Raw genomic sequence first — 27,926 nt, forward strand, 5'->3', positions numbered from 1 at the left:
TTTATGGTACTTGGGCTAATAATCATAGTTTCTAAGTTATTAACTCAAGGGTTTTATTTGCTGCATTAGAGGGATTTGATTCTTTATGTTCACAGAGATTGGATTGTTTACATGACTATAACTGACTATAACAGGTGTAACAAATACCTGTGTCATATCTATACTCTTAATTTGAAGAATACCTCCTGTAACTGTTTATGATATGTTTGGGTTCACAATAAATGAATCTCCTAATAAATTTCCCTTGCATTTGGTTGTTGGATCTAAGTTTGTTTATTAAAATTATTCACAAAAATAATGATCTCTCTCTCTCTATATATATATATATATTTATATATCCTTTATATAGCCTTTTCTTCCCAGTTAGTCACACCTTGGCATTTGTTTACATTTTCCCTGTGTCAACGTCACATGTCTTAGTCTGGGTCTTCATTACTTCCTGTTTTTAATTTACTTCGACTCCCTTGTCTCATATGCATTATGGCGAGTTTGCTTTCCCTCGTTTCATTAGTTAGATTCTAATCAGCTGTGTTCCCCAGGTGTTTCCACTGGGGAAAGGTATATACAGGTTTTAGAACAACATATGCTCCCATCTAGACAGTTTTTCTTTTCAGAAAAGGTCTTGGATTTTCAGCAAGACAATGCTAAACCACATACTGCATCTAAGACAATAGCAGAGCTTTGTAGTAGATGAGAGCAGGTGCTGAACCGGCCTACAGACATTTGGAGCATAATGAAATGAAAAATACAACAGAAAAGACCCAGGCTTGCCTTTATCAGACATGCATGGGAATAAATCCTCTCCCAAAACTCCAGCAACTGTTTTCTTCAGTGTTCAGACTGTTCTTAAAAGCAGATTGTGAAACATAGCCCTGTCCCGGCTTTTTAAGATTTGTTTTGCCATAAAAATGGGTGTTTGGTTTTTTTCGTCTTCAGATGGCACATTTTCTCAGTTTCAATATTTTATGTTTTCTATATTCTATTGTGAATAAACTATGGTTTTATGAGATTTGCCATTAAAAGAATGGGTTATTCTGTGTCAATACCTGTGTCAATACTCTGTGTCAACTTTTGAGCACCACAGTAGGTCTCCTTTAACTACCCCCCTGTTTATATGGTCAAGTCAGTATATTCAAACATAAGACCTTCCATATGTCAGAACATATTTTCCAGATCTCACATACATGACTCATTCCATAAACCCTCATGCTATTTCTGGTTTGCAAAATAAATAAATATGACTAAAATGAATTAATGAGGTCAATTACACAGTGAATCTGTCACAGACTAGAAAAGAAGATTAATTCCTACAACACAAGAGTACAGAAATCAACAACAGACATACTATTTTTTAAAGTGTCTTTTATTGTTGTCCACAGGTTGTAATTACAAAGGTAAAGGCATGCACACATGTTTTAACCCCAATCAAACCTCAGTCCAGTATGAATCCAAGAATTCAAAAGTTTAATGACATGTATGGACTTTGTGTAAATCTCTATATTGTCTTACTAACTCAACAGAAAAAGAGAAATGTTAATGTGACTCATATCAGAAAAGTGAAAACATTCATTTGTCCAACATTACTGAAGTCTGTTCTCACTTTTCTTGCCACGTATTAGTTCACTGACACCCTTTAAACATCAAACTAAATCTTTCAGAGCCCGGAAGTAATCAGCCACCTTCAAAAAGCACTCCTGACAAAAATCCACATGAAAATACTCTAGCTGTGTGTCACTGGTTGTGCACCATGAGCTTGTTTTTTTCACACTACAATTCCTTATTAAAGCTAGAACCAAAACACTGCCAACATGCATCTGAGCTGAGTCTTTCAAACATAACAGAGTGATAAAGAAGATGAACTGGCTTTTTTTTTTCTTATGGTAACTAGCTCCAAAGCTGCACACAGCATACCACACCGGACTGGTATACCCTCCCTCACACCCACCCACCTGTCCCATCTTCCCTCCATCCACCTGCAGGCTGCTGACCTCAGCAGTTGAGAGAACAGGGTAACTAGTGGCATCAGATGTTTGCAAGCCAAAAATGTCTTATTGCACTGTGCTCAGTTTTTACTTCTCTTGCTCAACAACCTTCGACTCGGTCATATACTTGTCAATCAGATGTAGGGGCACTCCACGTTGCATGAGTTCATAGAAGGTGAAGCCTCCTAAGGGACAGGGAGAAAAACTCTCTTAGAATATTGCTGTGAGGCACAGAGACATATGTGGAGAGTGAAAAATAGAGAGGGGAAGATGAAGGAGAAAAGCTGAAGGGCAATAGGGTGAGCAGAGAAAAGCAAATAAAACTCAATGGAGAGAACCACAAGCTCTAAAGAGGGAAAGAGGGTGCTCAGGATGGCTTCTGAATGCAATGCCAACCCAGTTTGTCCCAGTTCCATAGTATACACTGTCTTTGTATGTCTTTCTGCACAGTATACAAGAGTTTAAAGGCATGCTATCATTACAGTAGCAATAAAAGGATACTGCATTCTGATAATGATCACTAAACACAAAATACAGGTGATTGGAATTTCATCCATTTATTTGGTAATTTGTAGTGAAGAAAATTATTAATTAGAGCAAATGTGGACTATGCATGACTTTTAGTACATGCAGTTTTAAATGATGTGATCTGTGACACAAGATGCAAAGTCACTGACTTCACCTAGGTGTACAAAATTTGATCTAAAAGTTTTCTCCCAAATGCTCAACACCACTTGAAAAATATTACATGAAAGTCTGGCTCCCTGGAAGCAAAATAGAAAGAAAATACAGGTGGCTCAAGTCTTTTGCACAGCACTGTATGTGACATAAAATAGGGACAAGCACAATAGTTCTGCACACTCAAATACAGCACTGAAAATTGAGACGAGTATTTTGTCACTTTCACTACGTGAACGCAGCGTAAACCCTGCATATTTGCTCAGTATTAGTGCATAGTATGGAACTGGGCCACAGCATACAAGCACAAGCACAGCTGATTCCACAACATGTTTCAATTCAGGTCTGCAATCGTTGCAAAAAAAAAATTAATGAATAATGTCTCCAGTCATCTGCAACAAGCAAAAACCTACAAAATACAGTATATATAATTTCTGCTGCGTTTATGCATACACCACTCATCAGGCAGGTCCAAACATAAAATATAGTTTAGTATGTTTTCTTTGGTGTTTGATGTTGTTCAGCCACAGTCAGTGCCTTCATAGCATAGAGTTTCTCAGTCCCTTCAGATGATGCACTTGATATCTCAACAAAGGTTAGAAGATTTGCAAACCTTTTACTCACCTAACTTCTGCTACAGGTTACAAAACAGAGAGTCTCACAATATCACGCCAACAATAAATTCAAATACTCAAAACGGAGCTTTTAAAGTCAGCCAGGTACAGCAATCCAGGTTTAGAAAAAACCTGGCAAAAGCCATCATGCAAATGTGACATGTTCTGTTGGTTCTCCTCTCAAGGGGAAGAACGACTGCCAGAGACCCACAAGCTGAGAAAAGCGAGGTTGCACAGGCTTGAAGACGCATAATGAATGACATAAGCTTCATATGCCAAAACCATATGAAAGCTTACCTTATATGAGAACATATATTCACAATTCTTGAGTTTGGACTAGGAGGGAGAAGAGAAGAGAAGAGGGGTTAAAATGTTTACATGGAGTTATATGCGCACCAGGGAAAATAGCTGAGTTATTACTGAACTCTTTTATATGAGGAGTTAACCGTGGAGCATAAAGAAGACACTGGAATCTGTGGAGCATATTTTAAGATGGAAACACTGAATAATACAAACACAAAAATATCATATGTTACATATGTTATTGCCTCCTGTGGTGTGACTGGTGCTGAGGTGGTGTGCTGTGATGATGAAGAGGATGGCTGGATGGACTGGACTGAATAGAGAGAGGTGTGACAACACAAGGGATCAACGTCTGCATGTTGTGGTGATGGAAAAGTGTCACCAGATATTATGTACACTGGACACACATGAAATGATTATTATTTATATATTCTCTCAAAATGGAATCCATAGACCAGTTGCACCAGGTGTTCGTAAGTTTAAGTCTAGTTAGTCAATAAGTGCAGATTTACACGTCACTTTATCAAAGTGGATTGCAAAAAAACAAAATAAATCTTATGAATAAAAAACTGATAAAGCTGATGTCTGACATGACACCCTTAACTTTAAAATGTTATACCAATAATGGTAAATGACCCAGCTGCTTGGCTTGCATAGTGTTGGCAATAAATTAGCAGTTATTGGCAAATAGCACATCTGTCCTTAGTTCAGCCCCAGGCACAGAAGGAGACATAATGCACTTTGGGGTTGTATCAGGAAAAGCAATTCATGATTAATATCTGCCAAATTAAACATACTGTGGATATCCTTTGTGGATAAGGGAGCAGCTGAAAGTGTCAATTTGGAAACCTTCACCAATCTGTGACTGTTTGTAAGCAGGTGTTGGGAAACGGCCTTCAGTCCTTATAAAGTCAATGGGAAAACGGCTCTTTAACTTGACCTGTGAAAACACTTTCCCGTTTGAAATGAACCACTAAGTCTCAGTGATTCATTTTAATCATATTAAATGAATGAATGAAAAATTATTTCAAGTTTGTAAGTCTTGGTCATGGTTTATCCAGGTTATGCTCATTGGCTAAAAAACTTGTGACTGACCAGTTTTTATGTAATGCGTGTGTGGTTTCACAGTCAGATCCACCCCACCTCATCACATCTGGTTTCTAAACACCGAGATTGTGACTCTGAAAAACACAAGGCTTCACATATTACCAGTGTTGGTCAAGTTACTTGAAAAAAGTAATCAGTAACTAATTACTGATTACTTCCCCCAAAAGTAATCCCGTTACTTTACTGATTACTTATTTTCAAAAGTAATTAATTACTTAGTTACTTAGTTACTTTTTAAAAACACGATTTACAACCTGAAGTAGGTGATAAAGGATAGATCTTTCAGCCCAATTCTACTTTTTCTGCATAATCCATCATACAAAATGTAATCAAATGGAAAAGTCTCTTTTTAAAACTTGTTTTATTAGTTTTAATCTTTTAACTTTATGCATCAAGCAAAAATTTAATTATATGCAACATTCTCTGACTGGAAGAAATTAGTTTAACATTTAAACCTATTTTCTGCACATTCCAGCACATAAAATAAAATATTTTTTGTGTTTACACTCATCTTTCAAATAGATGCAAGTAAAACACAGCAGAAAATAAATAAAGTCAAAGACTAGCGGTCCTGTTGCTCTATTTTCACCTGTAAAGCAGGAGCGGGTAGGCGGAGGTTTACCCTGGTGCAGGTGTGCCGCAGCGGTCAGTGGAAGAATCCGCGAGTTTCTCTGTGATTTCCCATTACGTCGTTGCGCACTCGGTGCTTGCTTGGAAGTTTAGGGTTTTTTCGCTGTAAAAAGAAGTTTTCTTCCCACGCACAACGGACCTAATGTTTTTGTCACTTTTTATGGAATCAAACTCAAAGTAAGGTCAGTACTTCCACGCTTTAAACGCTGCACGCTCATACTCTCTCCCGCACTCGATATATGATCCATTGTTGATCTGCACACAGCTGTTGTCACGAACGTCGCACTCGCTTACGTCACTGTCATGAGACATTCTCGCAAAAAAATCACGGTTTTAGTAACGCAGTAACGCAGCGTTCCTACGGGAAAGTAACGGTAATCTAATTACCGTTTTTGCAATAGTAATCCCTTACTTTACTCGTTACTGAAAAAAGTAATCAGATTACAGTAACGCGTTACTGCCCATCTCTGCATATTACTATGTGTCTTTCTACTTATAAGGTGCCTTTCTATTAAGATGAGCATTTAAAGAACTTCGAGTTTGACTGTAAGTGTCATTCATCCAATAATGATCCGCTCGACCTCCTGAGCCACATGCTGCCCTAAAAAAGCAACTACCATCCAGATGGAACAGGGGAATAGGATTAACATGACACAAGGGAAGACAGGAGGACAAGACGGGTGAATATACAGTAGAAACATATAAAGCAAGACAAGACTGACACAAACTGGGAACACAAAAGGGAACTGACTAAATAAACCTGAGGTCATTTGGAACTAAACCTAAGAACTGTCTGTATGAATAAGAAAGCAAGAAAGATCCTAATAAAAGCATTAGAAGATAAAAAAAACTGGTAAGAATCCAAAGTGTTTTCCCTTTTTCAGGCATTGCGACCATGTAGTTTGTCTTTTACAGTGTTGAGCTCTCCCAGACACCATGCATGACCAACTTAGACATTGCTCAAGTCTAACACATTTTATAAGTTTTAATTGTGCAATCCAACTTTGTAAATCACCAGGAACAAGTTGCTAGGAGCTTGATGAAGACTTTACCATGAATTTACGAATAGCTGGTGCAACCCAGTACAGATACTTACATGTCCACCGCCTATATCGTCCCTTTGCTGAACTGCACGCACAGTTCAAACACTAGCGTACCCAGGTCGAGTTGGTTTCCCAAAGGCTCTCTGCCTCTGTACGTTCAGTGATGATTGTGATCATAAATGCGTTAATAGCTTCTGTTTGCATTAAAGATGCACATATCTTAAAAGAACATTAAAAAATACAACAAAAACATTTGGGAAACCAGACTCTGGTGAACACAGGCACCCAAGGAGGAGGCCGGGGGTCATATCAAGGTCCACACTGACCTTTAACTTCCAGTTTGCAGTCCACTTGAGCCTCTCCTAGTTCATTGATGGCCTTGCAGGTGTACATTCCACCATCATAGGGACTGGGCTTCCTGATCTCCAGAGTGCAGACTCCTTGGCTGCTAAACATACGGTAGCGCGGATCGTCAATGATGGTTATCTTATTCTTCATCCAGATCACTTTGGGCTGCACATAGAAATAGAAACATCAGCAAAGGACTCTGCTGATAGGACCACTTTTACTTTTAGTTCTTCCACTTACCCTTGGGTTGGCACGCACGCTGCAGTTAAGAGTAGTGTTGTAGCCGGCCACGGCGAAAGTGTTGATAAGTGGCTGTGTGAACTTCGGCGCCTCCTTGAAGTCGTGGTCATTGTACTCTTGTGTTTTCATCTGCAAGCCTGTGGGGGTAAGGGTAAAGGAATGGGGTTGTACATGATACTGGCTCTGAGCGGTATCATGTGGGATATTCCCTATGTGATGAGGGAAAGACAGTATTTTTTTTTATTTATCTTCAGCTGAGACTGAGACACCATTGAAGGGCCTGTCAGTCATACACCGAACCCTTGGAGTTTCACAAGTGAGGCTGTGAATCAGGCTCACTTTAGGGTGGAAAACATCACTGACAGTACCTTTCAGATAAGAGCTGTAAAAAAACCCCAAAAAAGTAACAACAACTTTATATCGGCATGTAAGTAAAATGTGATTTCTTCCAGAGTTTCAGCTTTGGAAGCATTTTCCTCCATCTGAAATTAGAAGATTTGGTTTTTCACAGTAAATATTTTGATCTTACTCTCACCTACACTCTCATAAACACACAGTCAGCTGTACCTTCTTTGACGATGAGGGCACTCTTTTTGGTTTGGGTGGCGGTTTCACTCAGGCCACACATATTCTCAGAGAAGATCCTGAAGAAGTACTCGTTCCCAACTACCAGTTCTGTGATGGTAATGCAGTTGCGATGGTAGTGCTCAATGCATGTGAACCATTCCTAAAAAGAGTAAAGCATGTGAGCTGAAGATATAGCGTATCTAGAATGGTTTTCATTTGCAGTGTGAGACCATCTTCTACCATTGTCTTTTTGTCTGCTTTTTGAATGGTGTAGCCTGTTATTGGGGCGTTCCCATTGTCCTTTGGAGGGGTCCAGACCAGAGCTACATTTCCACCCCAAACATCTTCAATATTCACACACTGAGGAGGTCCAGGTAGATCTAAAAATAGGAGAAAAAGATATATAATCTCATAATATAGACATTCCTTATAAAGCTCCACTCTGATGTCAATGAGCACTTCTATCTTTCGTATGATCTTATAGTGATTTTGCTCACTCACCTACAATCTGTATGTCAAGTATGGCTGTGTCCACATGGTTTTCAACCTGCACTGTCATGTCATACTTCCCAGAGTGGCTGCGTTCTGCTTTGCGGATGAAGATGATGCTGTCACAGTCTGTGTTACGGATGCTAACTTGTGAAGGCTCTATAGGGTTGCCATCCTTCAGCCAGGTGACCTTCGGTCGGGGTTTGCCCTGCACACAAATTGCAACATGAGCTCAGTATTCTGTTGAAGAGATGTGCAATATCAGTATAACTGGCATATTTACCATAAATGGCACCACAAGGTTGACTGTTTCTCCAACTTTGCGAGTGTAAGTCTGCTTCAAGTGCCGTGGGACGCGGATCTTGGGTGGTTCTGTGGAGCAGTTACACCAAAATGTGTGTTATAAAGGAACGTTTTATGATTTATTTTATGTCAGTATTAATTTAATTTGTTGCAGTGTTACAGCAGAACATATATATTGAACTTTAAAGAGCTCACCAACAACCTCTTTAACCAGGATAGCATGCTGCAGGGTACGTGGAGCGCTAGCTCCAGCTGCATTGACGGCTTTGACACGAACTAAAATTTTACACCCTGGACTCAGACCGGTGATGGTGTACCTGGTTTTCTCTGTCAGCTCCTTGTTGGATATTACCCAATCATTAGCTGTAAGGAAAAAAATACAGTCATGGTGAAAAATACTATTTAAACTGGTTTCATGTCTGACTGGTTGTGCATCTATTTTGTGGGTTAGAAGAAACAAGCTAAAAACTTGAAGTGCTTAATAAAACTGGTTTTACAGATTGGTTACATGCTACAGCTGATCTCATTTTTTTTTTCTCAGCCACACTATTGTATAGTGTCCAGTGCACTATTGTAAGTCTGGTAAATTATTATGTATTTATTGTGTACTTAAAAACACTGACTGTTATTCTTCGGCTTCAGATTTCACTTTTACAATATTAATAGTATAGTTTCTTCTAAAGCTATTATATAATGGTGTTTGGAATCCTAGAGATGATTGTGCAGGAAAATCCCAGTAGATCAGCAGTTTCTGAAAAACTCAGACCAGCCAGTCAGGTACCAACAACCATCCTACCTTCAAAGTTACTTAAATCACCTTTCTTCTCCATTTTGATGCTCAGTTTAAACTTCAGCAGGTCATATTGACCATGCCTACATGCCTAAATGCATTGCATTGCTGTCCTTATGAACAATGCTGGGCATCCTCTGCACAAGGTTGTAAACAATCAGAGGAGCCTATTCAGCGACAGGTTGCTGTCAAAAAGTCAAAAAGCAACAGATTTAAAAACTCCTCTGTCCCACACGCCATCAGACTGTTTAACTCCTCACTGGAGGGGAGGCGGAGGGGAAACAGGGGGACAAGGGAGGGCGGGAACAACTGAGCTGTAGTGCTTTGTTACACTGTGCAATATTTGCAATATTTGTTTTTTTCTTATATTCGCCTGTGCAATAATCACTGTGCAATATGCTCACTCAAATGTGCAATCCTATTTATCCATATTGTATATTCTGTATTTATATATTTGTATATGTGTATATATGGTGTATTTATGCTTATATCCTTACTCTCATTCCCCTTATTGCATCTGTAACATGCAGGAACCCACCTGAGGGATTAATAAAGATTCATCTCATCTAATCTAATCTAATCTAATCTAATCTAATCTAATCTAATCTAATCTAATCTAATCTAATCTAATCTAATCTAATCTAATCTAATCTAATTATGTGATTGGCTGATTAGATATTCTAGTGCAGGAATAATTATACCTAATGAAGTGGCCGAGTATGCATACACAGTGACTTGGGATTTATTCTTTGTTTATATTTTCTGTATGTCTATGTATGGACTCTCACAATACTGCATTCAGTATTTTTGTGCTGTTTTGCAGTCAGTCTGATCCTAAATCTCTGATTCTGTCAGAATCACAATACCAGCTGCATTTGGTTGCAGTCTATCCCTTTGTGTATGTATACACATATGACATTTGCTTTTGTACAATTTGTGCAATAAATTGTAGGGCCTTACTATCATGCAGTTCGTTAGTCAAGTGAAATCTAACTCACTTCCTTCTACGCAATACTCCACTAAGTATCCGTCCAGCCCAGCAGCTCCAATGGTTTCAGGTGGACGCCACTTTACCGTCACAGTGGTGTCAGTAACGTCATCCACGACCAGCATGGTGGGTTCACTGGTAACAGCTGTGTTGAGATAAATGTTTTCGTCACTCGGGTTTAAACAGCGAATGTGAACAAGATGAGAAAACATCCATTTTGGCAAGTCATAAACACGTGACCAAGGCGCCTCTCACTTTAGCTGGTATGCCATCAGTCTCCCTGTCAGATCCCATTAGCCCCTGCTCTTGCTATCTATTCTTGTATTCTGAATCACATTTAACTCCTGCTGAACCCTCTGACAGACCTGATCTCCTAAACCTCTAATCCACAGATGATTTGGCAGCCATTATAAAGACATATTTAATATCCTCTAAAGCTCTTGCGTGTCCAGTGGAGGTCACAGCCAAAATGCTTGGGATAGTGGGTATGAGGGGGAACAGCTGTGTCACTGGGGTACCAAGGGCAGATCAGACACGTACTATCACAGGACTTTTGCCCATTATAATAAAGCCTTATGTGAGACTGTATTATTCTTCCTTAAATAGAATTTTTGCAGATCATAGGTCATAGGTTTATGGTACTAAGAAATGTTTGGGGAACTCACCGAGAGGAGTAAAGGCTTTGGAAGGTTCACTGGGTTTGGACACGCCGATGGCGTTGACTGCAAAGATCCGCACTTCGTACGGCACTCCTTCAATCATCTTCTTGGGTTCAAATGTAGTCTCCTTGATCAGGTCAAAGTTCAGTCTCATCCATCTGGAGCTCTGCTTCTTTTTTCTCTCAATGTAATAGCCTTTAGAGGGCAGCCAGAAAGTGTTATGTAACACCAACATATGCATGTAAAGCTTGGTAACAAGTGTGCTGCAAGGTTTACCTAAGATTGGCGAGCCTCCATCATATTTTGGAGGTTCCCATGTCATAGAACACCAATCACCACCCACCACTGGGACCAAGGGAGCTTCAGGAGGGTCGGGGATGTCTGAAGACAACACATGATTCAAAAATGATTCAAAAAGCAAGTTAAGAATTGTGTATTTTATATTTTGTTTGAAAGGTGCTGCACTGTCTTACCAACAACCTTGATTTTGACACTAGCTGTGGCTTCACCAGCCTCGTTCTGCAGAACTATCTTGTAGTTTCCTGTGTCCTCCCGCTCAGTGACCTCAATTGTCAGACTCGTGTGGTCGCTGTATGTCTCAGCGTGGACGCGGTGACCTGACTCGAGAATCACCTGAGGTAAAAGAGAATAAAGGCAAAAGACACAGAAGACCTCGTGAGTACCATATGAGGACATAAAAACAGATTTTTTGTCACAAATTAGTCTTTCTATGAAAAAAATAATATTTACATTATAACTCTAAATGTGATATTCACTGACATGGTACTAACTAGCTACCAAGCAGGTTACAACAAATGTTAAAAGTTCAATCACAAGAAGGTGAAAATAAGACGGTAACCTGCTTGCAGCTAGAAAAAATCTAGCTGCAAAATCGGTGGTTGGACTGAATCTTTTCACATTTAGTGACAGATTGCAAAGAGCTGCAGTGACTGCTTTCGCAAAGGTCAATTCTGGGAGGCATCCTGTCTCCAAATAATTACAGTCCAGCAAAATCAGCAATAATGCTTGGAGAGATTAGAGGTGTGTAAATAACCAAAATAAACCAAAATTATAAATGCGGAGAGATTGACAGCACTTTGCAATCAGTCTGACTCAGTCTGCACCAATGACTCAAAGTGTCTTTGTAATAGGGGACTTGACTCAGCTGGCTGCCTTCTGGTTGTATTCCTATATAAAAGCAATGTTATCGAGTACCTCTGTCATTTGGCAGTTACATTTCTGTCCTGCAGCAACTACGTCACTATTTGTGGAGGTATTTCTGTTTCAGATCTCTGAGGTTCTGGCTGAACTATGAATGTACAGTGGGGCAAAAAAGTATTTAGTCAGCCACCGATTGTGCAAGTTCCCCCACTTAAAATGATGACAGAGGTCAGTAATTTGCACCAGAGGTACACTTCAACTGTGAGAGACAGAATGTGAAAAAAAAATCCATGAATCCACATGGTAGGATTTGTAAAGAATTTATTCGTAAATCAGGGTGGAAAATAAGTATTTGGTCACCTCAAACAAGGAAAATCTCTGGCTCTCACAGACCTGTAACGTCTTCTGTAAGAAGCTTTTCTGTCCCCCACTCGTTACCTGTATGAATGGCACCTGTTTGAACTCATCATCTGTATAAAAGACACCTGTCCACAGCCTCAAACAGTCAGACTCCAAACTCCGCCATGGCCAAGACCAAAGAGCTTTCGAAGGACACCAGGAAAAGTATTGTAGACCTGCACCAGACTGGGAAGAGTGAATCTACAATAGGCAAGCAGCTTGGTGTGAAAAAATCAACTGTGGGAGCAATCATCAGAAAATGGAAGACATACAAGACCACTGATAATCTCCCTCGATCTGGGGCTCCACGCAAGATCTCATCCCGTGGGGTCAAAATGATCATGAGAACTGTGAGCAAAGATCCCAGAACCACACGGGGGGACCTGGTGAATGACCTGCAGAGAGCTGGGACCAAAGTAACAAAGGTCACCATCAGTAACACACTACAACGGCAGGGAATCAAATCCCGCAGTGCCAGACGTGTTCCGCTGCTGAAGCCAGTGCATGTCCAGGCCCGTCTGAAGTTTGCCAGAGAGCACATGGATGATACAGCAGAGGATTGGGAGAATGTCATGTGGTCAGATGAAACCAAAGTAGAACTTTTTGGTATAAACTCAACTCGTCGTGTTTGGAGGAAGAAGAATACTGAGTTGCATCCCAAGAACACCATACCTACTGTGAAGCATGGGGGTGGAAACATCATGCTATGGGGCTGTTTTTCTGCCAAGGGGACAGGACGACTGATCCGTGTTAAGGACAGAATGAATGGGGCCATGTATCGTGAGATTTTGAGCCAAAACCTCCTTCCATCAGTGAGAACTTTGAAGATGAAACGAGGCTGGGTCTTCCAACATGACAATGATCCAAAACACACCGCCCGGGCAACAAAGGAGTGGCTCCGTAAGAAGCATTTGAAAGTCCTGGAGTGGCCTAGCCAGTCTCCAGACCTCAACCCCATAGAAAATCTGTGGCGGGAGTTGAAAGTCCGTGTTGCTCGGCGACAGCCCCAAAACATCACTGCTCTCGAGAAGATCTGCATGGAGGAATGGGCCAAAATACCAGCTACTGTGTGTGCAAACCTGGTAAAGACCTATAGTAAACGTTTGACCTCTGTTATTGCCAACAAAGGTTATGTTACAAAGTATTGAGTTGTATTTTTGTTATTGACCAAATACTTATTTTCCACCCTGATTTACGAATAAATTCTTTACAAATCCTACCATGTGGATTCATGGATTTTTTTTCACATTCTGTCTCTCACAGTTGAAGTGTACCTCTGGTGCAAATTACTGACCTCTGTCATCATTTTAGGTGGGGGAACTTGCACAATCGGTGGCTGACTAAATACTTTTTTGCCCCACTGTAAATAGTTAATGTGAATTTCTGCAGACTGCAAGAGATCTGAAGTTTTTTCATCACTGTTAATCTGTGTATGACCATAAATGGATTACATATAATTGCCAAACTGACCCCATTCAATCTCAACCTGATAGCAGACTGACTATCAAGATTGCAAGTTCATTGCACATGGTGACAATAATTTGTCATGCCTCAGTGTCCAGTGGCAGTTTTGCCTAGTGTTGCTCCAGGCTAACAGGCAAAATGTCCACTAGAGTGTCAGTTCTGACCAAATAACAAAAGGGTGATATCTGAATATAATGAATGAAACAAATTAATATAGTCATGAGTAATATAGCCAATTTTTAATGATTCAAAGTGCATAAACAATGCGGTTATTACAGGCAGAGCAGTTTTGAGTTGGGCTAAGGTGCTGTTGTTTTTTGTGTTAGTAGTGGGGTGAGTACAGAATCAAAGGTTCTCACCCTTTCACCCTTCATCCACACCACTCTGGGTGCTGGTTCTCCACTGATTGGGATTTCTAAGCGGAGTTTATTTCCTGCCACGACAGTTACAGTGTTGTCTGGGAAGTTCAAGCTGTCCAAGAGTACCCTCGGAGGGTCTGCAGAAAATCAAATGAGGTCATTAGAAAGAGAGAAAGCATAAAGAACAATAAGGAGAAAAAAAAGCTCTTGTCCAGTGAAGCTTCGTTTTTGTACCAATGATGTGGATTTTGGCAGAAAGGCTCTGTGAATACCCCTCAGGTACAAAAGTGTAATCTCCTGCATCGTGAAGGGAGCTGGCTGCAATTTCAAGTCGGTGGACTCTGAAAAAACAGAAATGTATGAGACAAACGTTTAATAAAAACAGCTTTGATTGAATAGAGTTCCATAGCAAGGTCATACTTATTTCTGTGTATGATGTTGAGACGATCGCTAGGTTGGATCAGCTGTCCGTTCCTGTACCAGCGGCCTGGGACATTTCCTGGGTAAATCTCACAGTGCAACTTGATGGGCTGACCCAGCAACACTGTCATGTCCTGCAGGTCCTGGTACACCTTCAGTGGTTTCACTAAATAAAGTATAGAGGAAGGCCAGGATATAAGCTGTTTCTTTAAGAAAGCATGCTACCAGTAGTAAGAATTTAAATACAGAGAAGATGCTTCATACAGTCAACTTGTATATGAGCCTCAGAGGTGCCACCAGAGGCCATGATGGAGTATGTCCCAGTATCGTCTCGTGAGGCGTCATCAATCACCAAAAAGTGTTTAGTTCCCTCACACTTAACTCGATATCTCGATCGCACCCCTGTTGGAACCTCAACACCATTCTTCAACCTGAAAGAGCATTTGAAATGGTCACACACCGACAAATAAGCAGTGAACAATTTACAAGTGCTGAACATGATGGTGAAGATTTGATCACTTGATGTTTCCTGAAACACTGGATGAGAAAAAGAGGCAACTTCTGAAGGAGCTATTAGATTTTAAGCACATCCCAAAGATTCTGAGTGGGGTTAGGGTCTGTCTTATGTCTCGTGTTCTCCGAACCACTCTTTCACAATCTGAGCCTGAGTTCTCTTTACATCGCACAAGTGGAAATGCTCTTACTTTCACAATTAAAAGGAGCTGTGAGTGCTACAGTTGATGGATTACACCGCACACTTATATAATCTCTGATCATGATCATTTAATATCTTTTTCATGACTGCGTTTCTTCTACAGAGAGGATTCCTTCCGGGTTTTAATAATGGTTGGACAGTTCTTCACACAGTTTTAGTAGTTTTATTAATTTCCATAGAGGTTTTCTTTTCTTGGTGTGGGGCAATAACCCGACACTTCTGAAATGGAAATTACTCACTGCATCAGCTGCCCTTCCTGACACGCTCCCAGAGGGATTTGTGTCTTCCTCCAGGACTGAAACAGGCATTTCTTGTTTGTTAGGCAAAACCACCACATTAGGGAACCACTTACTCAATGCATTAGTAAGTGTTAAATAACACGTTGCTAGCCAAGGCCGATTTATGACTGCAGTAATTATCTCTTCTAATAAAATAATAGTTATGTCAGCTAAGTTAAGTCAGGCGGTGACTTTTTTTTGGCCAGACAGTATATCGTGTCTGATTACTGAGCTCTTTCAAATGTCTATTTTTTGTAATACAAACACTTTTTTAGGTTGAAATCATATTGAAAACATAGTTTGAGTAACAAAGCAAACCTTAAGGAGCTTTTAGTTTGAACTTTTTAATGATTTTCTTGTTTGTTTATAGCACAAGTCGCATTCATGTGTTATTATGTAGTCATAGCATGTTTAAATGCTTCATTTTCAGTCTTACCATTTGACTTGAGCACCTTCCTCTGAAACTTCACACTCTAGCTCAATCCTCTCGTTCACTGTGGTCTTCACAGGCTCAATACCTTTAACTATCTTAACTGGTAACTCTGTTGGACAAGAGGGAAGAAAACTAAATGATTGGCTCCTTAAGCCAACAATTCTTAGTGGCTGTTTTAAAAAGATCAATTAATCACGTTACCTTTGACAAAAAGCTCTGTGCTACATTTCTCATCTCCTGCGACAACCGAATAGGCTGCGTCATCATTGGCGGAGCAGTTGTTGATGACCATAATCCTTTGTGTGCCCTTATGCTCAAAAATATACCTAAACAGGAAGAACGTTAATTAGGTCGCTCATCATACAGTGGTCCCAAGATAGGATTGCATATGATTTCAAATTGGTGATTACAGAGAATAAACACTATTAGGAAAATCAAATGTACAGTAGCTGATCTTTCAGTCAACATGCTTTAAAAATGCTGCACACAGCCAGAAGTGAAAATACATACAGAAAGGTGAGGCTCACAACAAAACTGTGACATGGAGAAGGGAGAGTGGATGAATGGACTTACTTCCTTTGACTTAAGGTCACCAGTGGAGCCAGAATGGGGCCGGAGCACAGGAAGTGCAGAGCAAGTGATTATGGTAGACAGGAAGGAGCACCATGATATGACAAACAAACAACAAACACAAAGAAACATCATGCCTGGAGGGGTACAGCAACAATGTTACAAGAAAGAGGAGCAAATGGGAGAAAGTCTTTAGAGAAGGGAGACCTGGAGACCAAACCCAGAAAACAGCAATATCCTCCCAGATGGCTTTAACGCTGGATGGCTTTGAACAGAATTAGCTTAATACTGCTTATCTATAAAGAATCTATAATCTCAAGAGGCCTTGTCTTTTGAATAAAAATATGCATGTCTTTATCCAGTTACATGCCATTTGCTGGCTGATAACATGAAATAAAAGCAAAATTCAGCCTCTTCTTCTGTCTCTTTACTGTGCTTTGAAATCAAACAAAAATATCTAGTGTGGCAAAAACATTGCTCTGACTCTGCTGTTAATGCGCTGTTGCAAGATGCGTTATATGATATAGCCTGTTAAAAGAATGAAACCAATACAAACATATTTTTGTGCACTGGAGGAATCTGAAAAAACTCCTCTATCCTTTCAAAAACATTATAGTTGGAAAAACAAATCTATTCAGCCCTAATATGAAGAATCTTGTCGAAAAAGATGATTTTTGGTAATACTTTGTGATCCAGTATCTATTAAAACTGTTCCAAAGCCAGACTTTGTTAAAGACCTGTGAAGGAGGTACCACATTTTTCCTGTATAGAGGAGGACATATACAGCAATTAATGGCAGTTACAGACAGCATATGAAATCATACTCTACATGTACACCCAAATGTAGCTCTGAATTCTTAAAAATGCTAACATGTTTGTTTGATATTCAAGCCACATTAGAGTTGAGACTGTTACAGTGTGCTGGAGGTCAGCTGGCAATGGTTCACAGTGCAGTGGACTAAACTGGCTGCAAATATGTTGCATTGTTATATTTCAAGATGTCTTACTATGCCACTGTTGACTGTTGATTTGTTTCTTTTGGGGGTATTTGTACCAGTGTTTGTGTGGAGTAATGTGCAATGAAACATGTGAACCATTGTGCTTTAGGCTGGTGACAGAATGAAAACATTTACCAGAGGACTGGTAAAGGAAGGAATTGTCACAAATAAAGTGCATTTCTTAATACATAAAATGCACTTTATTTGCGCAGTGCTGAACCCAAGAAGACAAAGAACTGATCAATAAGGAAAAAGGTCGCTACATACTTGGGCGAGGGCCTGATTTCCTGTCCATTCTTGTACCACTTCAGTTCAACTGTGGGGTCAGCCAGGTCCACCACTAAGCGGATCTTTCCACCTTTATCCACCTGATATGCAGGGTCCAGCTTCTTTGCAAAAGCTTTGAAAAGACAAAACTAAAGTCACAGCAGGATAAAAAAAATCAAAAAAACAAAAACCACCACAAAGACCTTAATGTCTGAAAAGAGATAAATATTAATATGCATCAGCTGAGCACTAATTTATCTACCTTCCAGCTTCTTCTCCTCTTTAGGCATCTTTTTCAGCCTCTTCAGCAGACCCCTCAGGTCTGTGATGCCATACATAAAGGCAATCTTTTCATACTGATCTGGCCGGGCGTTCTTCAGGATCTCCCACACATCCACCTCTGGAGTGTCATCCTGCTGTTTGTGCTCCCTAGCGGTGCCGAATATGAAGGAACGATGTGAGGGCAGGATTTATTGGCTGGTGTTTGCAACGTGTCCTGAGGAATCACTCAATGACCTCATACTGATGTAGTCAGGAGATTTAATTAAATATAGCAGTCACTGTGAGGTTTTCCTCCTGTTTCTGGTTTAAGCATGCTACAGTATTTCTCTGCAGAGCATTCTTCAGGACATGTCACACAAAGGGATGGGCATGGTGAGCTGTCTAGTTGTGTGCTCACATTGGCTCTGAAGTTACTTGTTAACAGGGTAGCAGCGCAGTTAATACAAAACAGTGGTGCTCTTTAACTTGTGGAAGGTCTGTGTGTTTTTCATGTGTCTAACCATTTTAGAATTAATCAAGACAGAACCTTGAAACACAAATACAGATCACAGATAACTACAACTACAGATAACCATCTGGATCATAATAATAATCCTAGTATCAGGGTGGCCTGCCTTAAGAGCTGGGACACAGACCAGTAGCTCCAACACTCCTGGCTTGAGCCTAGCTGGGGGCCTCTGTTGCACGTCTCTTTCTCTTGTTTTAGTTATACTCAGCTTATATATTTGTCTTCATTTTTTTTCATCTATATATTGTTTTATTTGGCCAGTTTGGGGGGTAGAAGCAATGGTGATGTCTGCTTTCTTTTGAATATAGTTCTCAAACCACTAAAAACTGTGCAACATCTGTTTATAGCAAATGTGACACAGAAAACCACAAACCTAGTTGTGAGCAATTTAATGCAGAGACTTTTTTCTTTCTACTGTCTGCATCTGCAGACAAAAGGCCAAACAGGATTGTAGCTCAGCTGGACGGAACTCCATCGTCTTTTATATTATATCATCAAAAAGCCTTTTGTCGATGGACACTTTCTCCTGCAAAGGGATTTGGTTGAATTGTTCCTGGATGAAACAGTGTTATTTGTTTCTGCGTCTCTAGTAATTTTCTGCAGTCATTAAATCATCATTAGATCACTAATTTTAATGACTGAGGGTTGTTTCATGGTGCAAAAAACGGATATTTACATAGTGTAGTTGTCAGTTAATTACATTAATATTCAGGTACATTATTTTATACCTAAGCTAGCTAAGACTTGAAAAGAGCTCCTTGTTGCGAGCCAGCTTGCCCCCAAAGGTTTTAACTGTCTTGAATAAAATGCAAATAAAAAACTAATAAGGCTTTCTAACTTGCTTTCATAGTTTATAGCATGCTTTGAAGGATGAAGATGAACAATTAAATAAGGATTAAAGAGGAGGCTTCTTTAAACAGTAAGGGGAGGAGTTCTTTTTATCAGGGTTAAAACACAAGAACAGTTATAGATCAATCAGGTGGAAGGGTTTTTTTTTCTTTGAGAGATGCTAGCTTATTGAATGCTTAACAGCTTTGTGTGATTTGTCTATATGAAGGATGCATGCATTTAAGGGAAACCTGCAACAAAGATTGTCATATAGCTCTTGACATGGCCCATCCCTTTGTTTGCTGGTCGGTTGGTTTAATCACATCACAGATGCTCCGACAATGTTAGACGATGGCAGAAGGAGTGTTAGAGTTACGGGATTAAGGTTAATAAACATGTCGTCCTGGACATGAGTGTATTTATTAGTTTTAAATAGTGAACATTCAATAAGCCTTGTCTTTCATTGACATTTTTCCCAAATGTCTGAAAGCTTGGGGCTGAATTGAGTAAAATGCTATCATATTCTCTACATGTGTTTCTCATTCGTTTATTTTCAAGCAATTATGAAGACGCTGAAATAAACACGGTGGTGCTTGCCTTATATTTCTAGACTGAAATAAACGACAATGTAGTGATAACACTATTTTACAGCATCATTTCTCCATGGCCCACTTGCACTTCATTAATGATCCAAAATGGCACTCTTTGCCTCATAAAGATGTGACTTGATTTCACAACTTGATGAAGACAAGTCACCTCAGTGTCAATGCTGCAAGACCCATTTCCATCATTGCTGAGTGCTGGTGGGGCATTTAGGAATGTTGCCTTCAAATGAAGTGTTACCGTACTACAGGAGGCCAACACTCTTGCTCGTCCAATACCTAGAGCTACGTTTCATGCTGGGGACTCTACAGGATTACAGTACTCACCCGCAGTAAGGTCTAATCATTTTAATACCTATGGTTTTCGTTCTACTAACCTCTGATTTCTGAATGTATAGGGGAGAAGAAGAGACAAGCCCAAAATAAATATATAATTTTGTCAGTGAGCAGTGTCACTGACTAGGTCTTGTACTCACACGCTGCAATGTATTTCAAAAATGCATCATGGTGTTTATTTTGAACCACTGGAGTAGCTTTTGCTATTGCACAGAGGTTTTCAAGCTGTAAGGCACACCTCCCACTGGAGAAGGTGCACTTTGGCACCAGGTTACTGTGACTAAATTACTGTGTTATAGTTTCCACATATGCTTGGGTACAAGTGACCAAACTTTTGTGTATGCAGTGCTCTGTGAGAACCTCTGTAAACCATTCTCTAATGTCGACTAAACATCTACGTTGGTTTTTGATGACCAAGATAATAGATAACTAAAGTAAGATAACTAAATAATAATAATAATAATAATAATAATAATAATGAAAAAGACATTTTAATGGATTAAAAGCTCTTGTTTTGAATGGCAAATAGTTCTGTAAATCTGGAAAGTTAACTCCAATAACATGCTTTACTTTTTCAGAGAGATATAAGAAAGGTCTGATAGTAAATTTTAAAAGGTCCAATGTAGGAGAAACATCTGTCATTTATTGATTTACGGTGCTTAACAAACTTATTAGGCCACCATCCAGCACAAGGTTTATGTGATGGCTGCCTTAAATTAACAGTATTGGTATTTACCATATGCATTTGTTATGGGTCTGTAATGGTCAATCCACTAATATATGCAAACTCTTAATTTGAAATTTTTTTAATACTGATATATGAATATTATTTGTATCCATCATTTTCCAAATTTGCAGTTTTATATATATGGCAATAAGCAAATAAATATATATTAAAACACAATATTATTTGTCATTAAGATGCCAAAGTACAGTTAAATTTACTTGCATTTCTGAACATAAAATTAATTTTGAACATTAATTTCTGAAGTCCAGCTCGAATTTGGGTAGAAAAATATAAATTTCTAGTTAAAAGTTTTTTATTTGTCTAAAAAAATAATAACATAATTTTACATTTTAAAAGAATTTTTGAAAGAATTCTAAAATATTTGTGGTCTTTGTGGCCTTTTTAAAGGACTCTATGTAGCTATCTCATCCGTTTGCGTTTTAGCATTTTTAGCATTTTACTGCAATTTACTGATAAAGAAATGTTTTGCTCACTGGTTAAATCTTACTAATTGTGTTAATAAAATAAAAAGTTATGCTTCAGTTCTTTTAGTTAAATTCTTAATTAATTTGTTTGTATGTTGATTAGCTTCCATACAGTCTACAGACACACTTTGGTGAATAAACTTGCTACTGTTGGCTAAAAACGTAGCTAACTAAGCTAATCTTTCTGACCAAATATGATAATTTTTAGGTGCAAAAAGCAAGACCACAAGGTTCATGATGCTAAACGGACAGTAACGATGTCCATCTTTTATTACATGTTATACAATATTGAAAATATTGTAGTGTTTTAGTATGAAGATGAAAAGTGGGGACAGCTATATTTGTCTAGGAGAGGGGCCCGCGGACTTTGAAAACCCCTGTTATAGCTTCTTTGATGATCTGAAGAAATGTGCTTTCCACTCATACAGTAACTGTGTACAAATTAAATTTACAAACGATGTGAAAGAAGAAGAGAAAAAAAGTAGATCCAGAAAAGGGGCCTAAAAAATACTAAAAAGAACAAAATCCACTCAGGATTAGGATGTGACTCTCACCTATGTTTTAGAAGACCACTAAAGTCAAGCTCTCCTGCATCTTCTTGTCCTTCACTGCTGTTGTTAACAAGGAGAGATTAATAGAGATTTAATCAGAACTGAAAAAGCTAGAAGCACTAAAAACAACGGTAAAAGAGCATCACAAAGCAAAAGCTCTGATCTCAATCGATACATTAGCTCCAAGCTAACTCACGATTGGTGCTTACACAGAGACCTTTTTGTGTCTTTTCCCAGATAAAAGCTTGAAACAAGGTGATTTGTGTAAAACACATCCAGAGCTGTCCCGGGCAACATTGCCACAATGTTGAAGTACAACATTGTGATTATGCAATGCAACAGGGATGCTTTGAGTTGCTTTCCAGTCACATTGTTTGGAGGAAGAATCAATGTGCAAGAGTTGGCCTTTAACTACACAGTGAGTGAACTGGTTGATTTGTAATTACCTTGCAGAAAGGTAAATGACATTATTACAACCATCTTGTCACGCTTACATCTCATACAGAGACATTACTTGATGGAGAGGTGTTCAGTGTGCCTAAATGAATGGCACTTTTTCTTATCTTCATTTTTTCAGGTGTCTTTATTAGTATGTATAGAATATTAGAGATCCTATAATAGAACAATGCTTTGTTTTGAAAAGAAAACATAGAAATTCTGTCAAATTCCATAAGGGTCCTGCTGACTCATTCATAAAGGTCTTTTTATTACCTTCTCTTGAAAGCGGATCGAATGTCAATATTCTGTGAGCCCGTTTCAGCTTCTGTAAAACAGTATCAGCACATAGTATGCAATTTTTATGTTTGTGGCGGATTTTTTTTGTTCTAAAGTATTTTAACAATGTGACAAACCTTTAACTTCCAAGTCAAAGGAACAGCTATCAAACTTGTCCTTGTAGTTGACCTCGCACCTGTAGTTCCCAGCATAGTTATCTTTGGCCTTGATGATGTGCATCTCAAATGTGTGGACCTGATAAAAGTTTGTATAAGAGTAACGTTATCACAAAATTTGCTTACATACCTTCTAAAGAAGGTGAGGGTACATGGATACCTTTGTGAGTCGGTCAAAGGTCTCTTTTAGCTGTAGATGTTTTCCTGTCTTGCTGGCCAGATCCATCCATTTCCCTTTAAACCACTTGATAGTTGGTTTGCGCAGAAGATCTTTGGCCTCCACTTTGGCAACAAAGGTGATGTCACCACCTTTGGACAGAAAAATTTGATATGATTAAAGAGAAAGTGTAATTGGGTACCAGTGAAGACTAACATAAAAAAAGCATGCATTCATATATTGTATACAAATACAGATGCAGAGACTGTTTTAACTTAGATATCAGTGTCACAGTGAAAAGTACACAGCATATTTTTGCTTCTTTTAGAAAAAAGTCTTCTTTCATCTAACTGTTGAAGTTGATGTGTTGCAGTGGTCTCTATGTGTGAGTACATTTCATTAATGGATGCATTTTTAAAGGAAAGCTTAAATGAAGGCAACTATTGTTAATTGGTGTATACAGTATTTTTAAACATGTACATTGATTAAAAAAATGTGTACTGGGGCTATTGGTGTAACAGTAAAATGATAAACTAAAAATCAATTAACATATTTGTTAACACTCTGTCGGGAGCTCTGGTTGCTGGGCGTGTGCGTTTTCCACGAAAATGGCAATTCACTGCTGCAATTTGCTAGCAGTCACCAAAGCAATCACAAGGACATTTTTGGTGCACCATCCTCTTTGCAGCCAGTTTCACCCAGCAACCACTCGCCGTACAGTTGGAGCATATAAATTTTTCATGTGAGACCGGAAGTTGCAACCAGTTTCAGGCCTGAGGAACTGAGGGATAGGAACACTTCCAGCTTAGTGGTGTCTCTACTTATGCTTATAAGTCAAAGTTAGCATCACCAGCAGTGATCTGAAATAAGGCTGAAATAAAGAAAGATATCTTGGCTCTTCTAAATCCTATGCCTACTGCAATCTGTCAGATGGATACAGTTTTCCTTTTTTGCAGGTTTCCCTTTGAAGTCCCTCCTCAGATCTTCTTTCTTCTTCATTCTATTACTCACCAACAGTGACAGCACCACTCAGGGGTCTCTCAATCAGCAGGGTGGAGAGCGGTGGGTTGTCAACGGGCTTGTCCAGTTCGTCTGGTGCCTGACCCTCTCCCAGAGACCACACTGGTCAGTGAGGAAAAAGATCACCTACGTGAAACACAGCTCTCCTCTGCCACAGGCTACAAATAGTACAGTAAGGAGTCGTAGCACCCACCTTTTACTTCTCATCTGAAATTTTTACTTTTACCAGTCCAGAGGAACAAAGACAGACAGAAAGACTAACAGACACACATGACTTCCAGCACTCACGCCTCACACAGCAGCAGGATCTCAGCTTGCAACATGGAAAGCATGAAAGATATGCAAATAGAACAAGCAGCATCTAACTTTTTATTATTATTATTATTAAAGAAAAACTGGGTTTATAAATTCTTAATTGTCTGGATACTGCAGTCTTCTTTGGATCCTGGAGGTATGAATGAAGATAATGCTGTTGCCATATGATTGTGATTCACCGCTGTTGGGAACTGTGTTAATACTTTACGAAACTTCACCATGGACAAAATCTTGTTAGCTTTTCTGTGATAATTTTAAACCTTCTAAATGAAAATGAAAAAGATTTATTTCTCTGAAGCCCACTTTATGTCCTTTATGGTTATGTGAAGACACAAAGAGTTGGGGAGACTTCAATAAAACAATCTTTTTCAAGTTTCGCGCAATATTCTTGAAACAAATGAAACCGAACAAAGTTTCTCTAGAAGTGTAAGGGCTACCACTTTATTACCTGAGTCCTTTCTCCCCATGGCTGGCACAGGGACGCTATCATCTAAACAAAGACAGAGAGAAATTTACAGCATATTGTAAGAAATAGTACTGTAAAGTCCACTGAAGCAAGCACACACTCAGAAAACGATGACAAGCAGTTAAAGGTATGCAAGCAGTGAGGAATTCTGAAAGGTCAGAGTTTAAAGGTCAGAGTGCTTCTTTTTGGTTTTTTGTTTCAAACTATATTGTGAATGCTGTTTGAAATTTACGTTAGCAAGGGAGTTTTGAATATTTTGACTTTCTTCTGCTAAAAGGCTAACTTCCAAACACAGAAAATACCTAGAGATAAACATGTCTCCAACATGTTTTCCACACTCAGCCACTGAATCATTTAAAATAAGCTTCTTGGTCAAAGATCTAAAATGGTGGGATCTTACTAGGCAGCTCAACTGAGAGTTTCTTGGTTGAACTGGCATCCTCTGTGGAAAAAAAAACAGAGTTATAATCGAAATTAATGACTATAAATATAACTACTGTTGGTAGTTTGATGATTATTGTGGCTACAACAGTGTGGGTTGGACATTCAAAGGTTTAGGGAAGCTGTTTTTCTTTTTTATTTAGAAGTTAACCAAAATGTTCCAAACTAACTGACCACCACTAATACTGACACAGAAAACAAAAGCTTCAAAAAGAATACGTAGATGTAATGTTTCAAATTACATAACATGATATAATTTGCATTGGTGTCCTTTTTCCAGCAAAAACAAACTCCAAACATACACTATATTACCAAAAGCATTTCCTCACCTATCCAAGTCATTGAATTCAGGTGTTCCAATCACTTTTATGGCCACGGGTCTATAAAATCAAGCACCTAGGCATGCAGACTACTTCTGCAAACATGTAAGCTCTCAGGAGCTCAGTGAATTCCAGCATGGTACCATGATAGGATGCCACCTGTGCAACAAGTCCAGTTGGGAAATTTCCTCACTACTAAATATATCACAGTCAACTGTTAGTGGTAGTCGCCAACTTTCTGCAGAGCCAGTTGCTACAGATCTCCTAACTTAATGTGGCCTTCAGATTAGGTCATGATGAGTGCCTAGAGAGCTTAATGAGAGGGGTTTCCATGGCGAGCAGCTGCATGAAAGCCGTTCATCACAATGTAAAGCATCAGACGCAGTGGTGCAAGCGCACAAATGCACTTCAGAAATTTCCATAAATGCACTCCTAAACCAAATGTATATATAATATATATTAAACCCTATGGATTAAAAATTGGATCTCACTCAAGTTCATATGCTTGTGAAGGAAAAAGAGCAGATACTTTTCGCAATAAAGTGAAGCAGGAGCACTGGAAGAGGCGTCAAGGAAAAAAAAAGGGAAAAGTAGCAATTTTAAAATTTTGCTCATTAGGCGTAGAACTTTTTGATTGCACCTTTTATAACTAATATGTTGTTAACAGAGATGACACACTGCTTGGGGAAATGTATCTCATTCATTTGACATAGAAATACGAAATATGCTTTTTTAGTATTGCAGAAATCGCAGGTTGAGTGTTTGCACAGCTCCTTTTAACCCAAATCGTATGTTCACATAAATAAAACTGATGTCAGGATCATAACTAACTGAAAACATAATAAAGAAAAATGAAGAAAAAAAAATAAAAACAAAAAAAAAACCCCATTAGCCTATACACATCCGTATATGTGATATAATTATGACAGCTGAATTAACACTTGAAGACATAAGTGGCATGCACATTTGTATTGCATGTACAGTGATTTATACAGTGACTTATTTGGTGTATATTTTGCATGATACATGCATATAAAATATCATTACCACATCCATCTTTAGTTATCTTAGAGAAATAAAGGTTGAAGTGCAGGTAGAAATTATGCAGTGCCAGTTTGCAAGTAGAAATCACACATTTTCTACATGTATGTCAACAAGCATAGACATACATCTGAAGTTTACAGATGTGACACATCAGTATTAAATATTTACATCATTTAGATTGTAAAGGGTACTTTTGTCAATGCCTAAACCAGACTTAAAAACGTGTGTACTTATAAAGCCGTAAAGCACATTAGACACCAGAGAATTACAGTTTTGGTCAAACAACCATTATAGGCAAGAACATCCTAGTAATTTAGGATATTTAATGATTTTTTTTGAAAAACCTTTCCAGGGGTGGGATGATTATACAGAATACATCTATGTTGAATTAAAAAGAGAAGAACAGGGTGCACAAGTTTGAATTTAGTTGTGAATTTTTCTAGTACACATGGGGTCAATTGCAGAGCCACAACTCAAATTGGGATCATAAACAATTGCAGATTGCCAGTCGTACTCGTATATTGCAAAAAGTCTGTGGAATAATGAAGAAAGACTACTTCCAAATTCTTCAACTTCACTTCACTTGATCACAATTGGCTATTGAAATGGGGCAATAATCCCAAACACACATAAAAACTGGTTTTGAAATGGATAAAGTTAGCTAGCTATAAGCTTCTGGAATGGCCTTCCCAAAGCCTCGACCTCAACCCTATTAAAGGTTTGTGAACTATGCTTAAAAACAATCAACTAGCAATTCTGCCAAGAAAAGTAGTCAAATATCCAAATTGAATTAAGCCAGAAAGGGACATATGTATATATTTTAGCTTGTTTTTTTTGTTTTTTGTTTTACCCTGTGTGGATACGATGAAATCAAAATTAAATTCAACCTTTTGTAACTAATTATTGTTTTTTTTTAAGTCATTAAAACATTAAAATCCCAAAATGACCAAGATATCCATGCCCATGATGAGTGTATGTAAACTCCTGACCACCACTGTAGGAAGATTTTATTATTTCACTTTGTAGTTCTTAAATTCCTTCCTGTACAGGAGCAATAATTAAACTACCTAACACTGCTATTCCTTCAACTATCTTGCTAAAGTGCTTGAAATATTTTGGGAGCACTTACTATGATTAATTCGATTGCTT

At 38.8% G+C, this 27,926-nt stretch overlaps 1 protein-coding gene across 17 annotated transcripts in view; it reads right to left on the minus strand.

Annotated features, from left to right (window-relative positions):
• Positions 1 to 1,345: 1,345 nt before the first annotated feature.
• Positions 1,346 to 27,926, minus strand: part of mybpc1 (myosin binding protein C1) — a 37,680-nt gene continuing 11,099 nt past the window's right edge. For 6 of the 17 annotated variants that reach the window (XM_042220463.1, XM_014333979.2, XM_042220458.1 and 3 more), the window contains 29 exons: positions 25,373 to 25,414; positions 24,955 to 24,996; positions 24,183 to 24,293; positions 23,175 to 23,323; positions 22,976 to 23,093; positions 22,836 to 22,887; positions 22,128 to 22,184; positions 20,403 to 20,411; positions 18,068 to 18,234; positions 17,806 to 17,938; positions 16,544 to 16,552; positions 16,172 to 16,296; positions 15,974 to 16,079; positions 14,809 to 14,975; positions 14,545 to 14,710; positions 14,359 to 14,465; positions 14,125 to 14,261; positions 11,215 to 11,374; positions 11,018 to 11,122; positions 10,748 to 10,936; positions 10,093 to 10,227; positions 8,500 to 8,667; positions 8,285 to 8,373; positions 8,014 to 8,209; positions 7,753 to 7,892; positions 7,513 to 7,672; positions 6,946 to 7,082; positions 6,684 to 6,870; positions 1,346 to 2,167 (listed from right to left, as the gene is read on the minus strand). In XM_042220463.1, coding sequence (XP_042076397.1) covers positions 2,070 to 2,167; positions 6,684 to 6,870; positions 6,946 to 7,082; positions 7,513 to 7,672; positions 7,753 to 7,892; positions 8,014 to 8,209; positions 8,285 to 8,373; positions 8,500 to 8,667; positions 10,093 to 10,227; positions 10,748 to 10,936; positions 11,018 to 11,122; positions 11,215 to 11,374; positions 14,125 to 14,261; positions 14,359 to 14,465; positions 14,545 to 14,710; positions 14,809 to 14,975; positions 15,974 to 16,079; positions 16,172 to 16,296; positions 16,544 to 16,552; positions 17,806 to 17,938; positions 18,068 to 18,234; positions 20,403 to 20,411; positions 22,128 to 22,184; positions 22,836 to 22,887; positions 22,976 to 23,093; positions 23,175 to 23,323; positions 24,183 to 24,293; positions 24,955 to 24,996; positions 25,373 to 25,414 — 3,461 coding nt within the window. In that variant the 3' untranslated portion in view covers positions 1,346 to 2,069. Of the gene's footprint in view, positions 2,168 to 3,571; positions 3,611 to 6,683; positions 6,871 to 6,945; positions 7,083 to 7,512; positions 7,673 to 7,752; positions 7,893 to 8,013; positions 8,210 to 8,284; positions 8,374 to 8,499; positions 8,668 to 10,092; positions 10,228 to 10,747; positions 10,937 to 11,017; positions 11,123 to 11,214; positions 11,375 to 14,124; positions 14,262 to 14,358; positions 14,466 to 14,544; positions 14,711 to 14,808; positions 14,976 to 15,973; positions 16,080 to 16,171; positions 16,297 to 16,543; positions 16,553 to 17,805; positions 17,939 to 18,067; positions 18,235 to 20,402; positions 20,412 to 22,127; positions 22,185 to 22,835; positions 22,888 to 22,975; positions 23,094 to 23,174; positions 23,324 to 24,182; positions 24,294 to 24,954; positions 24,997 to 25,372; positions 25,415 to 27,926 lie in introns of all 17 variants that reach the window. The other 11 variants (XM_042220464.1, XM_042220462.1, XM_042220460.1 and 8 more) reach the window with 8 other exon arrangements.

Source organism: Haplochromis burtoni, unplaced genomic scaffold, assembly GCF_018398535.1.
Source record: "Haplochromis burtoni strain Fernald_Lab_line unplaced genomic scaffold, NCSU_Asbu1 Contig_49, whole genome shotgun sequence".
NCBI lineage: Eukaryota > Metazoa > Chordata > Actinopteri > Cichliformes > Cichlidae > Haplochromis > Haplochromis burtoni.